General features: G+C 36.6%; 2 protein-coding genes across 2 annotated transcripts; both read right to left on the bottom strand.

The window, feature by feature from the left end:
• Nucleotides 1-6,334: 6,334 nt before the first annotated feature.
• Nucleotides 6,335-7,319, bottom strand: LOC132617354 (uncharacterized). Its single transcript, XM_060332345.1, has 3 exons — nucleotides 7,245-7,319; nucleotides 6,633-7,157; nucleotides 6,335-6,553 (listed from the first exon to the last, which is right to left on the bottom strand). Exons 1-3 carry the CDS (start codon nucleotides 7,317-7,319, stop codon nucleotides 6,335-6,337), a joined length of 819 nt encoding a protein of 272 aa, XP_060188328.1.
• Nucleotides 7,320-7,346: 27 nt separating this feature from the next.
• LOC132617345 (uncharacterized) lies at nucleotides 7,347-10,053 on the bottom strand. The gene is made up of 3 exons (XM_060332340.1): nucleotides 9,331-10,053; nucleotides 8,226-9,008; nucleotides 7,347-8,156 (listed from the first exon to the last, which is right to left on the bottom strand). Exons 1-3 carry the CDS (start codon nucleotides 10,051-10,053, stop codon nucleotides 7,347-7,349), a joined length of 2,316 nt encoding a protein of 771 aa, XP_060188323.1.
• Between the last annotated feature and the right edge of the window lie 5,952 nt (nucleotides 10,054-16,005).

Genomic DNA, 16,005 nt, shown 5'->3' with positions numbered 1-16,005 from the left:
TGAAATATAATCATACATTCATAAGACAAATGATATTTCTATCATCATTAACAAACACAATGAAAATTGTTTATACGAGAGAGAGGGAAGCAAAGGTGAGTGCATTTGTTTTCCTATTTCTTTCATTATTTATACTACTACTACACCAAGGAGTAAACATTTCTTTAATATTGATCTTTGGATAAGTTTTAGATAAAGACTTTGGAATTCTAGCACATACATAAATTGAGGCTTTTGGGATTTAATAACCGAAAGAAAACGGCTGTTTGAGTTGGGTTCTCTCTAATGGAAGGATTACCATTACCAACGGTTATAATGAAGGAGGAAATGTGTAATTAAGATGATTAAGAGCCCGTTTGGATTGGCTTATAAGTGGTCAAACCAGCTTATAAGTTATTTTTTAGTTTTTTAGGTGTTTGACAAACCAGCTTATAAGCTAAAAAAGTGATTAGAATAAGCCAAAAAAAAAAAAAATATATTGGGCCACCCAACTTTTTATTTTGGCTTATAAACTGTTTTTTGATCAAACCGGCTTATAAGCCACTTTTTTAAAGCTAAGCCAAACGGGCTCTAAGAGGTGTAATTAATAGACTAAGAGAGTGATTTTTGTCTTCTTAATACATTAGATATTAATTTTAAAATAAGAAAAAAGGAGAAAAAAGATAAATAGTATTCCAGACATAGAGAGGTGCCACATCACCTTGTCTATGTCTAGCTTTATATTATATATAGATTTATAGCCACACAAAATATATGTGACTCATTTAGGACCACAAGTTTAAAAGTCTTCTCTTCTTTCTTAAACTATGTGCCTAGTCAAATGGGTTCACATAAATTGAAACGGAGGGAGTATTTTTTATGGAAAATGTTTCCAAAAACATTTTTATTCTAGATTTTACATTCTTCTTGGAATTTAGAAATATCTCTAGTAATGTGATCATTTTCATTAAAACAATGATTTACTAGGTTAGGGAAAGTGGGATGAGAACACCACATAATCTCAAATCTGAAGGGACCTATGGAAGTGGCCAGAAGCAAAGGACAGTGGTCTGAGTGGGTTATAGGAAGATGAGTTGCAGTAGTGTCAGGGTATTGGTGAATCCACTCATCATTTGCTAGGAATCTGTCAATTCATTTCATTGTGAGGTCCACCCTATTGGTGTATCTCTTATTTGACCAGGTGTATTTACTACCCTTGAATCCCAGATCAATGAGACCACACTGATTAATGTATTTCCAAAATCTATTGGCTTTAGAGTGGTTAATAGGATTTCCCCCAAATTTTTCACTAGCCTTAAGGATCTCATTGAAGTCACCTCCTATCAACCAGCCCCCTCAAGTGATTGGCAATATCAACTAAATTATTCCAAAGGCTAATTCTATCAGCATAAGTATTCTAGCATAAAAAACACCGAAGAGCTAAGAAGTTTGGGTAGAGAGTACCATGACAAACACATGGATACTTTGTTCACTAATGAAAATCTCTTCTAGCCTCAACACATCATCTTTCCACATGACCATCATTCCTCCAGAGAGACCTCTAGCTGGTGACTGGGCATGAGCATCAAATTTGAGCTCCTTAACAACGTGGTAGTGGTCAGTCATTTTGGTTCCAACAGAACCAACATAATGGGCGTATGCAGGCCTACTATACTAGCACAGTGTCTTTAAAAATCAGGGCTATTGGCTCCCCTAGCATTCCAAATCATTATATTCATTAACAACTTCTGTGAGGGACACCTTAGGGCCTGTTTCACCTTTTTCCCTTTTCTTTTCTAGGTTTGGGAGCTCTTTTCTTGGGCTTAGGAGTTTACCAAGTTCGTTAGAGTGGGATGTAGGGTGACAGTTGAGACATTTGAGTTTGCTGGTAAGGCTGGCTCTAAGTTTAATTTGACCCTGAAGAGATTTCTTAGGCACAGAGCAATAACTACTTCGCTGTACGGCTCTTTGAATTCTTCCCTTTGCAAGTGCTAAATCAGAATTGCTCTTGATGCTGGGACCACCGTTTCTCTTACAATTTCCTCTAACTTCCCGTTGGACTCTTAGAGCCTTCCTAGGGTCTGGCTTACCTTATTTTCTAGAATTACGAGTGGGTGATCTGGAGGTAAGGTCACTGGTGGGATGGTTGAGGAGGTGGGGTCTGAGCTGTAAGATCCACAGAGGTAGTTGAACTCATCCATTGAGGATTCCAATTCCTGAACCGAGGTGCCAGCAGAGGAATCTCCAGGTTCACAAATGGGAAGAAATGGAGGGATTGACACACTTGGCTCGTGATTTGGTTGAGCTTCTGGGTGTCGACACTCCTCTCTAATGGGCTCTGATGAGCTCGTATCAGTGTCAACATCCATAGTTGCATGCCAAAGTTCATTAGGCCATGGTTGAGGCCTTAAGTTATGAGACATGACAGGAAGGATGGATTCCATATTATCAGCTCCAATGATGATGTTTCTGTCATCACTCTTAATGGAAAAAATTAACCCATCATTGCTAGCTCTAGCCATGATTCCGGTGAAAGGGGATCGGTGATTATCTTTTGGAATGGTAGAGGAGGTGCTAGAGGGGTTCGACATTGATGCTTTCTTCGTTCACCTCTCTCAACTTGGAAGATTTTTATTAGAAGGATTTGAGCATAGATTCTGCTTAACAGAGCTTAAAAGAAAACGTGGAGAGACGCTTGGGTTCCTTGATATTTCGTTGATTGAAGAGCTCAGGGAAGCGGAAGAGTGCATTGGTCCCTAAGCAGTGTAATGATTATGCTCGGAAGAATGATCCTCATTAATATCCATATTAATACTCAAAGCATTTTTGTTAAGATTCTCAAGCGAGTGTATAGATATGGGAGTGAAAGTATTTAATGGAACTGAGGGGGGTGTGGGGTCGGGGTATTTTTCATTAAGGGGTCTGGCCCTACCCGAATTTATTAAAGAGTTATTATTTATTTTTTGAAAGGTTATGGGGACTTAAAAAAAGGCCCGCTTTGTGGGTCTTGGGATTTTTGGTTGGATCAGAGGCCAACAAAGGGCCTGCCGAGACCTTACTCCCATTTGGGCCAATTTTTGGCTCAGTGATTTTTAGGTCCAACTGAGAAAATTGTGGGTTGGCCCAAAGTTTGGTGGAGTGAGGGAGATGTCATTGCACCGCCGCTTTCTCTTTTCCCTTATTCCTTGATTCCGTCACTAGAATCTGCTTTCTCTGCTCGGAATTACAGTTAATAGGGGACTTTGCTTGTTTTTCCCTGTAATGAAACGTTTGTTATTACGCCCTATTTTGAACTGGGTCCAAGATAGTTTGCAACTTCCCGGTTCTTCTAACTGGTTTAAAAAGGGTTAGAGTCGCCACCTTATTTTTTAGGAAAAATCAGGAAACCTATATGTACTTGTGTGTCTACTCCATTTTAGTCGACGAAACCTATGAGATTCTAGATAAGGGTTTCATTTACCCCGAGGGGAAAGTATTAAGCATCCCTCAGAGCCTGCCCGAAGACAGTCCTTAGACTTAATTTAACTGAACACTAGAGGGGGATTATTTATCTGTTTATCATTATTATTACTTGTTTTCAAAATGTTGTGATTTCATGAAAAGCTACACTAGGTGATAATATGCTAAGTGTATACAGTGTATAAAAATGTATTTATATCAAGTATCAAGTATTCATAAAGAATGTATAGTAAAAAAGAATATATAAAAGAGTATAAAGAGAATGTACCTCGTAAGTATAAAAGTATATCTGTTAGTACAAAGAGAGTATATATATGTTAGTGTAAAGAATGTGTAACTATATTAAGAATATTAAATAAAAATGTAAGACTGTGTAAAAATATAAATATATCAAGGATATAAAGAATGTGCATCTATGTAAGAATGCATGGATATTAAATAAATAAAGAATGTATTTTCAAGAATAAAATAGTGTATATCAAACATAAAATGTCTAAAGAATTGTATAACTAGGTATATTAGTCCACAAAGAATGTAAAAATAATCTACGAATATTCATTGGTGTAACGAGTTCATATAGCAAAATTATTCAGAAAATTAAAGTTTATTTGATTTGTTTTTTGTTTTCTACCGTTTAGTTAAAAAGAGTGTTTGTTTAATGAATATCCTATCAAAAAAATAAGGAACAAAATAATTGTAAAAATTATTGGTAAAAATAAGCGGGAAAATACATTAAACCCCCCCCCCCCCAACGTATAGCCGGATTAATTATGACGCACCCAACCTTTGCGGGCGACCTATTACCCCCAGTCTTAATTTTTCAGTATTTTATTGACCTTTTAGCGCTGATCTGGCAGTGTGCGTGACTACACAACCAAGCAGCGCGTGAGGGGAGAATTTGACCAGTTATTTTTTGACACGTGTTTAAAAATAACGGGAAAAACCCGCCCCACCCCCCTCCCCCTTTATTTTTTCTTCCTTTTTCTTCATTTTCGATTCTTGACTCCATTGTTGCCAAAGCTTGAAGATTTTTTTTTTGAAATCTGTGCCATGCATTCTAGTGGTAAGTAATATTTTCTCCAAACTCATTATTATTCTCATCTTTTATTTATAGACCAAGAAATCTTTCACTTATTTTTTTTTCTAGGGTTCTTAATGAAAGAGTTCAAATCGGAGTTGAACAATCTTTGTAGTCAAAATGACGATCCAAAGATGAAGCGTCAAGTGCGATGCCATCACAGAGTATTATTGAAAATGCAGATTTCTTGGTCTCCCAATAATCCCGGAAGAAGATTTTGGACATGCCCATTCTATGGGGTACGATTATAAATCTATTTTTTTATGTTGCATGCCTTATTTCTGCCACACAGTACAGTGTTCCTAACATGAGTTGAATTTATTTTATAGCCTAAGAAATGTAAGTTCTTTGAATGGAGGGATGATCCTATTGATGAAAGGTCTAAGTTTGTTATTCACAAATTGATTAAGAAAATGGAAGAGCGAGAAGTGGAATTGAAGAAGAAAATGGCAGAGCAAACAATGGAATTGAAGAAGAAAATGGCGGAAGAAGTTGGTTTGACAAATGAAATGGAAGAAGGAGAGTCTTCTTGCATTGATGGAGATATTGGTAATGACAATAGTGAAATGGCCATCAGTAATGAGAATATTGTTAATGAAGAAGAGATGAAAGTGTCAAAGCTTGAAGAAGAGATGAAAGTGATGAAGCTTGAACAAGAGAAGAGGGGTAGATGCATTACTATTAATAAGTTTTTGTTTTTGTGTTTCTTTGGTGTTGTTATTTGGTTTATTGGGTGTTTTTGAACAAGCATTACCAATGTCGATTGCCATAGCAGGATTACATGTTTGTATGTTGAAGGATGTTTAAGTGATTGTTATTCACTTTATGTATGTAAGTTGAAGACGTTTCTTGTCATGGATGTTCAATTAAAAAGTTATCTTCATTCAACTTGAGAAGAAAAACCATAGATAAAGATAAATTTCATAGATATAGATTTCATTGATGATAATTCATAAACTTTACATAATAGGGAGAAACCTAATCTATTTCGATAACTTCCCTCTTGATATTAACAAAAAAGGTTACTTTCTCATTATGTTCACAACCATTAAAGCATAAGATGTGTCCCTCCCTTAGAAGGTTTGCATCAATGAAATCCTTCCACCCTTGGCAGAGGCGGGTATGCGCGCCAACCTTATACATCATATTGTATTCACGCTGCTCGTAGAAAACAACAGCTTGTGTAGTTGTGTTTGGAAGAAAATCTTGTATGTTAGAAGGTAGGATCTGCACAAAATGCATGAGGCATTATGAATAAGTAAACACATCAATTGAAATAAGTTTGCAAAATAACACTTACAAAGTCATCGTTGTCAACGTATGATTTGGTTAGTTTCTTCTCGAAGTAAATTAGTTCATCTTCACCTAGAGGCATTTTGCTATGAAATTCGTTTTTTGAATGAGAAGGAATGGTGTAGGGATGAGTTGAAATGGACAGCTTAATAGGCTATTTATAGGCTGATGACATTGAATGGTTACAATTCTCATTATCCTTCCCAACTACCAGTCAATGTGAATGAATTCAAGCCGGCACAGAAATCTGCCCACATTTATATGTACACACACGGCACAGTGCACAGACTGCACATTTAACTTTAGTGCTCAATGTACACACTGCCCAAATCACAGTACCACAGCTAACAGAGCACAAACAATGGACACAAACAAGTATGATTAATAAGTCATTCTAACACTTAATTAAGCAGAAAACATTAAGTCAATGCAACTGCTAATTCAAGTCTTCCAAACTGCCGAATTCATACAAAGCAGATCATTATCCAAAAAACAACTTAATTCTAGTAATATAAGTAATGACCATCACTTCCATAGCCTATTTCCTTTACTGCTAGTGGCCTTGTTGAGTTTATCCCTTCTAATCTCATCAAGCATGCTTCTTGAGTAGCATGGTTTGCCTTTGTACCTCATCCCTTGCCGTGCCTTGTGACCAAGGTCTCCTGTGACTTCAGCAGATCTTATAGGCCGACTTGTTTGATGTTTACCACCAAAATTCAGCACTCTACTAGTAGGCATGCCATGCTGCAATAAACAAATTTGAAAATTAGTCACTTCACAACTTCACATACCAATGCCATTGTAAAGAAAATATTAAACTTACATTCAGGGATGTATAACCACTTTCAGCAACAAAGACTCTCATACCAACTGTTTTAGATCTTTTATTTGGGTAAGAAGGGAGACCCTCATAATCAACTCTTTTGAGAACAGCAGGGGCAGGACTAGCAACAGCCTCTGTTACCTTTTTTGGGCTTCCTCTAGGCTTTAGAGTAGCAACTGCAGGTTCTTTTCTTGGCCTTCCTCTTGGCTTTGGAGTAGCAACTGCAGGTTCTTTTCTTGGCCTTCCCCTTGGTCTTGGAGGAGCACTAGGCACATTAGGATCTTTTCTTGGCCTACCCCTTGGTCTTGGAGGAGTTTCAGGTACCACAGGTGCTTTTCTTGGTCTTCTCCTTGGCCTTGGGACATTGTTTGAAGCAGCAGTTGTTTGAGAAGCAGCAAAGGTTTGAGAGGCATCATTAGTTTGAGAGGCAGTACTGGCTTGAGAAGCAGCAAATGTTTGAGAAGCATCAAATGTTTGAGAAGTAGTACTGGCTTGAGAAGCAGCAAAAGCAGACCATGTTCCCCTCTACAAGTAAAATGCAAAGCTATAAAAATTCAATAGTGCAGTGCAAAGTCAAGTCATAAAAATTCAATAGTGCAGTGCAGGACATACCCTCTGACAGTCTCTTTTATTGTGGTTTTTACCTCCACATTGGCTGCAAGTCATCAGCATGCCTGTTCTTGGCATTTTTCCACATTTCTTTGCTTCACTAGCCTATTTCCTTCTTGCTTTTGAGGGCCTGCCTGGCATTTTCCTGATGATTGGTGGTGCAATAGCAGGATTAGCAGACCTAGGCCACATTGCCATATTTGTCATTGGTTGAATGTAGTGACAATAGGTTTTGAACCAGTTCTTCTTGCTATAGTATTCATGGACATATTCAATAGGTTCGTACTTCTTGTACAACATGGCACAGATGGCATGTGGACATGGTATTCCTTTGAGCTGCCATGACCTACAACTACATTTCTCATTGACAATATCAACAGTGTGCTGATATAGACCATCAAGAATCTCAAACCCATGCTCACCATTAAACACAATATCACAGTTCATTGACTTCCCCATGTTTTCTTCTAATGTCCTTAATGCCATTGGAGATATTCTTGTGACCCAAGTGTTTGCAAAAGACCCCATCACGCTTATCCTATTCATTACCTTAATCCTAATCTCTTCTAGCATGGTTATGATGGTCTTGTGTCTTGCAGGCAAGATCCAAGCATTAAAACTCTCAGCCATATTATTGTTAATGATGTCACACTTAGTTTCAGTATTAAAGTATACCTTACAAAAAGTGTGTTCCTTGTAGTAGAGTAAATCCTCAACAATCTTCTCACCACCAAGCAGCTGTAATTTGTCCAAATTTCTTCTCAAATCTACCTCAATTGTGCTTCTAGCACATTTCCAAAAAATCAGCCTCCTTTCAAGGCCTCCCCAATCTTTGGACCAGTTTGCAAGGATGTGTCTAGCACATTGCCTTTGCTCCACTTCTGGTAGGAGCTCTTTTATAGTGGCAAAAAGCCCCTGAAAAGGAACAGTATAAAATCAGCAAAGTGTAACAACATAAACAATATAAAATCAACAGTTTAGTACCTTTTGCATATCTGAAATGACTGTGTAACCAGTCCCATCGCCTAAGTTCAAGTCTTCAATCAATATTTTAAAAAACCAAGCCCATGTGGTTTTGTTCTCACACTCCACAACAGCCCAAGCAATTGGCAATATCTGGTTGTTGCCATCCTTAGCCACAACAACTAGCAGTTGACCCTTGCTACAACCCTTTAAGAAACAACCATCTAACCCAATGCATCTTCTAAAACCACTCAAAAATGACCTTTTCAAGGCATCAAAACAGATGTAGAAACCTAAGAAGCAAGGCCTACCATCTTCAGCAAATTCTGTAGTAGACACTTTCACCACACAAGTACTTCCTGGATTTGTTCTCAACACTTCATCTCTGTAATCAAGTATTCTTCCAAACTTTTTTTCTTGATCACCCATGATCTCCAGTAAAACCTTAGATTTAACTCTCCTAACAGTGGACCTGCCAACATGTACACCAAGTTCCTTCCTAATTGCCTCTTGGAGTTTGCAAATTCTGATGTTTGGTTGTTCAGTAATTCTATCTTTGTAGTGGGTGGCTAGGTACTTAGAATTACACATATAGTTCCTTGTGGTCTGAACACATCTATGTTTAGGATAATATGTTTTGATTTGAAAATTCTTGATTGAATTGTCCAGTTTAGCATAAATTAACCAAGGACAACCATCCCTACATGTGACCCTCACCCTTGAAGGCTCATTGACAAACTTATCTAACTGAATATGCTTCTGAAGTGAATATCTAGTCACAGCATCTCTAAACTCATTAACACTCTGAAAAATCATACCAAGCTGCCATACTACCTTCTTACATGTAGGGTCAAACCTTGTGTATTTACTTTCCCTTCTAGGTTTCAAGGTTACCCCTCCTCAGCATCATCATCATCAGATGAACAACTATATGCATCAGAACTAAAGTAAAAGGGTTCGTCACCACCTACCCTTCCTTCCAAACCTCTTTCATTATGTTCTGTTTCATCAAATCCTATGTCTTGTTCAACTTCACCTAAAGGTACATCATCAATATTAGGTTGCCCCTTTTTCTCTCTTCTAGTCCTTCTCTTATAAGCCCTCCTTTCAGCCCTAAATGTCTAACTTCCTCATGTACGTCAGATCCATCATCACCATCTGGACCATCAAATACTGCCACATGGTCTGATTCTACATCAGATTCAAGATCTGATTCAACATCAGAATCTGTTGATTGAGAGTCAACATGGTCACTACTTACTTGCTTTGCATTTTCACCATCTTCAGGTTCAGTTTGTTTGGGTGAATTTTCAACAGCTTCTGTTTGTGGGGTTGAAGAATTAGTGGGAAATTGAGAGGGTGAAGTAGTAGTTGCTACAGTTTCAAGTGGTGTATTTTTAGTGGTTGGGTTCTCATTAGGGTTGCTTTGACAAACATTTGGTTCACATTGGATACCCTCACCAACTTTATTAAAAGCATCACTTTTTGTTTGGTTGTTGGGAACAATATATTCCAAAGGCAATGGGGGCATATCTGGTTCATCTACCATGTGGCAGACATAAATCTCCACAATGTCCCCATCTTTCAAACTTAGGGAAAGGTCCAAAATATCCTTGTCAGTAAGTACATCTACAAGAATATCACTATTAGGGGGCTTCACCTTAAAACCACAACTTGGACTATATCCTAATTCCTTTATGTAGTCCCTAAGCTCAAAATATGATAACCTATCAACATCAACATCTAAGAATTCTGTACAATTACCACCCTCATATCTTGACACACCACTACTTAAATCAAATACCCCACCATAAAACCATTTCAACGTAACATAAATAAAATCAGCCATACCTGAAAGTTACAAAGCAACAATACTTAACAAAACCCTTAAATTACAAATCAACAAAACTTCTCACCAACAAGCAACATCAAAGGGAAACATATGTTTTTTAACAAAATCAGCAGCATAAGTTACTCGTTCATTTACCTCATTCTACTAAAAAAAACCTACATTAACAAACACCCGATTCAAAACCCTAGAATGCAAGCAAATAATTAAATGTGTCAAAACCCTAAAAATGACCCTACATTAACAAACACCAGATTCCAAAACCCTAGAATGTAAACAAATAATTAAATGTGTCAAAACCCTACATTTACCTCACGAATGATAGCCTTCTTCAGCAAAACAAACTTCACCAAACTTGAGAATGCAAAAACGACCCTACAAATCACTAAGTATTGCGCGAATTAATGTATGTGGTGGAAGATGGTTGAAAATTATCAAGGTAAACAGTGCAAAATCTGTGAAAACCGATGAGAGAGAGAGAGGGGAGTTTTAAAATCTGAGCATTTTAATTTTGTTTACGTTTACGGGTGAAATGAAAAGGGAGTTAAAAAAATAATGCTGAATTGGATAATTAAAAGGCACGTGTACAACACGTACAATAAAAAATTGGGGGTCACAAAAAATCAGCGATAAAAGGTCAATAAAATACTGAAAAATTAAGACTGGGGGTAATAGGTCGCCCGCAAAGATTGAGTGCGTCATAATTAATCTGACTATACGTTGGGGGATTTTAATGTATTTTCCCAAAAATAAGCATAAGGAATTGTGGATAAAAAGAGTGCTTGGATTGTCAATAACTGTATTACAAATGAATTAAATCTACTGACAAATACTTGTTCTACTAGGGATCACGATACACACAGGAGTGTGATTACAATTCAATTTTCCTAATTACGAAAATACCCAATCATTGCACAAAATTCACATACAAACATGTTGTGAAGTAAAAATTGATGCGATATTGAAAAATAGGTCTTGAACAGTCAATAACTTGTGAACTAAATTAAGGACCACAATACACACAGAGGAACTGTAATCGGAATTCAATTTCCCTAATCTACAAAAATATTCAATCAATGAATAAAAGATTTGTAAATGGACGACTTAATATTTACCTAGTGTCAAAAAGTGGACTTAACTTAATTAAAATATGTATTAGCGTACAAGAAACAATACAAAATGTGTGTTGTATTAAAAGTGTATAAACAATATAAAATAAATGATGGACTAATATTTGTGCCTAAACGCCAAAAGTGTGAATTTAATTAACAAAGTATTTATATCGAGTAACTTTAATCAATTCATGAAAGTGTAGACCGCCTAAGTCTTGCCGAAAGCGAATGACAATTTTAAGTTTAACAAACAAGGCGACAGGTAAATAAATATATCAACCCGTCATTTCAAAAATAAAATTTCCACTATACTATGAGTTTATGTTTTATACAGTTATATAAAAAAAATGCGGAAAGTAAATACAAACAGTGATTAGATGAAGTCTCCAGGTTCCTTCCGAGTGTCGTCCTCGGGATATATCTACGAATACCTGTATAAACACTCTGTAAAAATGTTAGTAAGAGAATAAATAACTATTGAATGAATTAAAGAAATGATAAATAAACTTAAAATAAAAACCCGTCTTTTGTACATGGGAGGCCTTGGAAATCGACGGAATTTTCTTCATCGGCCATTTGGGTTTAGTATTCACCCAAATGAATTTAAATAAATGCAATAAAAAGGATAACAGTACCATTGGCCGCCGAAAGTATTTTCCGGGCACAAAACCAATATTAATATTTGTAAAAATAATGTAAAATGTGTAAAATCAGTCCAAATAATTAGCAACAATGCGACGGTAGTAAAACCATTGGAAAAATGACAGAGGTTGTCCTGGAAGTGTCACAAAACAGTCAACGGAGAATAAAATCAATCCCTTGTGGAGCAACCATCAATCAAACAGCACAACAACAACCCAACATTAACACTAATAGGCAGTAACAGAAATAATAGCAAAATGAAGCAGCAAACACAATAGCAAAAATGGAGCAGAAAACCAACGCCCGACCCAAATCCGGACAGTCCCTGGAAAACCAAAATAACCCAAAAGAAAGCAGTCAAAATATGAGTAGCAGTGGTAGCCTTATGCAAAACAATAATAGAAACATCTCACAAAGCCGTCAACACAGTAAAATAGAGGGAGAACAGTGGCGGCATCGCTTCAACAGCGAACACCGGAGCGACGTCGGAAAAATAGAACTCCGATCATAAATCATAAAAAATAGCAAGACGAAACATCAACGATTAAAATAGAACGGAACGGACAAAATCAGTCAAGAAGACAAACAAAGCTCAGTATATTGTTGTTGATGGCATTTCTGATCAGATCCGAGTTCATGGCCAGCCATATCATTTTCCATCTAAATCAGTGGAGAGAAAAAAAATGACATAAAAAACACAAACACATAGATACAAAATGCATGGAACGAACAACAATCGTCGGCCATGTATTGATTCCGATCGGAGTTGCACATTTTCCGGCGGAAACTTTCAAAAATCATAAACACAAAAAAAAAATGAAATACGAGGAGAAAGGAATGAGGTGTAGCGTCGTTGGTGGTGGTGTTTGGTTGTTGGCTGCTCCGGCGTGGTTTGGTCGGAGCAGCGGTGGCGAGGGAGGTTGCAAAGTGAAGGAGGAAGAAGCAGTGACGGTTCACGGCTGGTGGTGGGGACAGAGGAAAAGGGCTGGTTTTTGTGGTGGTGGGGCAGCGGTGGTGTGGTGGTTTGCGGTTGGTCTTAGCTCGTCGGAGCAGTGACGGGAAAGGGGAAGGTGAGGTGGGAAGAGAGAGAGGAGTGCGGGCGTGTGGTGGAGAGGGGTGTGACGGGGTTCGGTTGTGGTTTGGAGTTCGCCGGAGGGCGGCGGCGGTTTGTGGTGAAGGAGAAGAGTGAAGATGAAGGGAGAGAAATTGTTTGGTTTAAAGAAAAAAAATCTCAAGTTGAGATGTGTAGTGTGCGTAAGTGTAGAAAATAATTAAATCAACCACCTCTTTTCTTATAATGTACAGAAACACTCCTTTTTGTCCAAAAAATATAAATTCATACCCCTTTGTCCCCAACCCATCACCTCAAAATGTCAACTTTTTAAAAAGGTGACGAGACCTTGACTTGATCGAATTTTACTCTGCGTTTAAAATTAATTGCTCCAATTTTCTCTGCACTGTCGGGCTGTACTAAAATATAGTTAATTAATACATGTATAAATGATAACGTAAGTATAAAAATATAAATATTAATGTGTAAGATATGAAAATGTATTGCTATAAAATTAAGAAAAAATTATTAATTGCACAAAAAATGGTAGTATTACACTGTACATGTGTAAAATAATGATTCTTTAAAAATGGCAATAAATTGATAAAATTCCTAAAATAAGGATAATCATCAATAAATTGTCAAAAAATGTAAAAATGTGTAAAAAAATGTATTTTGCGCTCTTTATCGAATCAGGGCCCCGCAAAACGTTAATTTTAAGCACGTCGAGCCAAAATTAGGTGTCAACATTTGTGAGTGTAGGAACTTACCCGATGTGGCATCCGACGATTTTACCTACACCGGAATGGTGTCTCTACAGCGCGTTGGCGCTTCGCCTTTCCTTGGGCTAGTGGTTTGACCCTTATTCTTCCTCGTGAAATCAACCGTCTCCCAGCCTGATTCTTTTGCTTCCATCTCTGTAACCGAAGCTTCATTCAAACTTAGGGTTTTTGGGGTGGGGATGCTTGTGTTGGTGCAATATTTTTTAAGATGGCCAATCCTCCCATAACCCTTACAAAGAATCCTTCCCCTTCATATACCAGAGGTTGCTGGTAAGAACCGATGGTAACCATCGTTTTCACTGGTGTTTCCAAAGGGATTTGGACACGGATTCTTGCATACCTTCCTCGTATTGCTGTAGTTATACAACCGTCAATTTTAAGCAATTTGCCAATTCGTCTGCTGACTTTTTCTAGAATAGCCTAATCCTAAAACTCTGTCGACAACTGGGGCAAGCGGACCCAGACGTCTGTGTAGGAGATTTTAGTTTCTTCCTGTAAAAGTTTATTTCTTTACCGAGAAGAAGTGGCCCATAATGAACCATGAGCCTTCATGTAGAGCAATTATCATACTAGATTCTAAATTAAATTTGACTGTAAAAAAGTCCCAACCGAGATCGATCAGGATTAGAGGTTCCTCTAGTTGCCACATTTCTAAGAGCTTTACTCGAAGAACTTGATGTGGTATCTTTCTACCAAACATTTTCATTATGACCGAGAATTGCCATGGAGCATAAATCTTTTTCTTTTCTTCTTCAAATAGTACAATAGAGTCAGACTCTTCTGTTAGAGTTGTAGGAATTTCCTCGATAGAATCAAAGGTGACTTCAGAGTGGCATTTTTAGGAGGATGATTCCCCTCCAGTGAATATATTTTTAAACGATCACTTGGATGAAAGATCCTTTTCCATAGAGTCCTGTATTGGATCCGGTGATTCTAGTGGTATTTCTGGGGAGGGATTGTCTATTGGAGACGTAGGTGGGGTGGCCACGGTGGTAAAGGCTGGTTAGTGGTATTTTAGAAAGAGGTAAGAGTTTCTCTGTCTAAGAAAAGTCTACATAATTATTTGTTAGTCAATAACTAACAGATATAAGTGCTTGAAAAAAATAGCAATAACTAACAGATTTCTTAGTATGATAGCTTAAATTTTGTGTGGTCTATTTGCATCAAATATTATTTTCTTATTTCAAATATTGAACTTTAATATTGTAAATTGTCACTTTAACAATCCAAATTTCATATTCCTTTTTAACATAAATGTTTCATACTTTACTTTATTTACATAGGTAACTTTACATCATTATACAATTTTAAAAGATATATTTTTATTTTTCTAGAAATATTTTAAAATTATATTTCACTATAGATTTGGTTGCTATGAATAACAAGGGTATTTTGCTTTATGCACATGAATCCTCGATTCAGTTTGTTGGTAAGATCATCATTGCTGAAGCATTTGTAATTACGGAGTCATGAAAAAAGCAATATGCAATGGCTAGAAAAAACTTGATATCTTTTATGATGTGAAGGGTGTAGTGGACACGTTGAAGAAAAGTTTTGAAGACTAACTAGAACATAGATATAACTTGTAAAGATATTTTGAACATATCTTCATATGTGATCATGTTATGTTTGTAGTTTTTACATAATTCTAGGATGTTTAATGACTGCTCATGACTTAGTAAAATATTCGATTTCTTTGATACGTGAATTTACTTAGGAAATGATGTTACCGAGTTGGATTATAAATGACGCTTTACGCTTCTTTGAGCATATCATATCCTCAGTGATTTAATAGATGAATGATTTTGTTAAAATAAAAACTAAACTATTTTTTTATAGAGTTGTTTTTGGAGAATATTGGTATTTCAAGATAACACAATATATACAAGAACTAATTGTCAATCCAAATTGGACAACAAAATTCGGTTAGAGACTAATAAGTTTTATTAGTTTAATCTAATTCCCTTCCATGAAAAGAACATAAAAAGAAGGACAAACGTGCAAATATACCCTAACTTTGTGATTTAGAGTAGATATACACTCGTTAAAAAAGTGGTACATATATACCCTCGATTACATCATGTCTTTACACAAATGGTGCAAATATACCATTTTCGATGATAAATTTAAAAAAAATCATTTATCTTATTTTTAAATTTTAAAAAATGGCATATGGCTTTAAAAAATAAGTCTATCCATTTTTTTGGTGTACTTATTTTTTCTACCCACGTGGTAATTTTTTCTGGTGAATCGAGTCTGATTCGTTGAAAAATATATCTACATGACTTGAAAAATAAGTCTATCCTTTTTCTTAAAACGAACCACACATAAGAAAAAAATTACCTGGTGGCTTAAAAAAATACGT

This window comes from Lycium barbarum, chromosome 1, assembly GCF_019175385.1.
Source record: "Lycium barbarum isolate Lr01 chromosome 1, ASM1917538v2, whole genome shotgun sequence".
Taxonomy (NCBI): domain Eukaryota; kingdom Viridiplantae; phylum Streptophyta; class Magnoliopsida; order Solanales; family Solanaceae; genus Lycium; species Lycium barbarum.
This window is presented reverse-complemented; position numbering and strand designations above follow the sequence as displayed.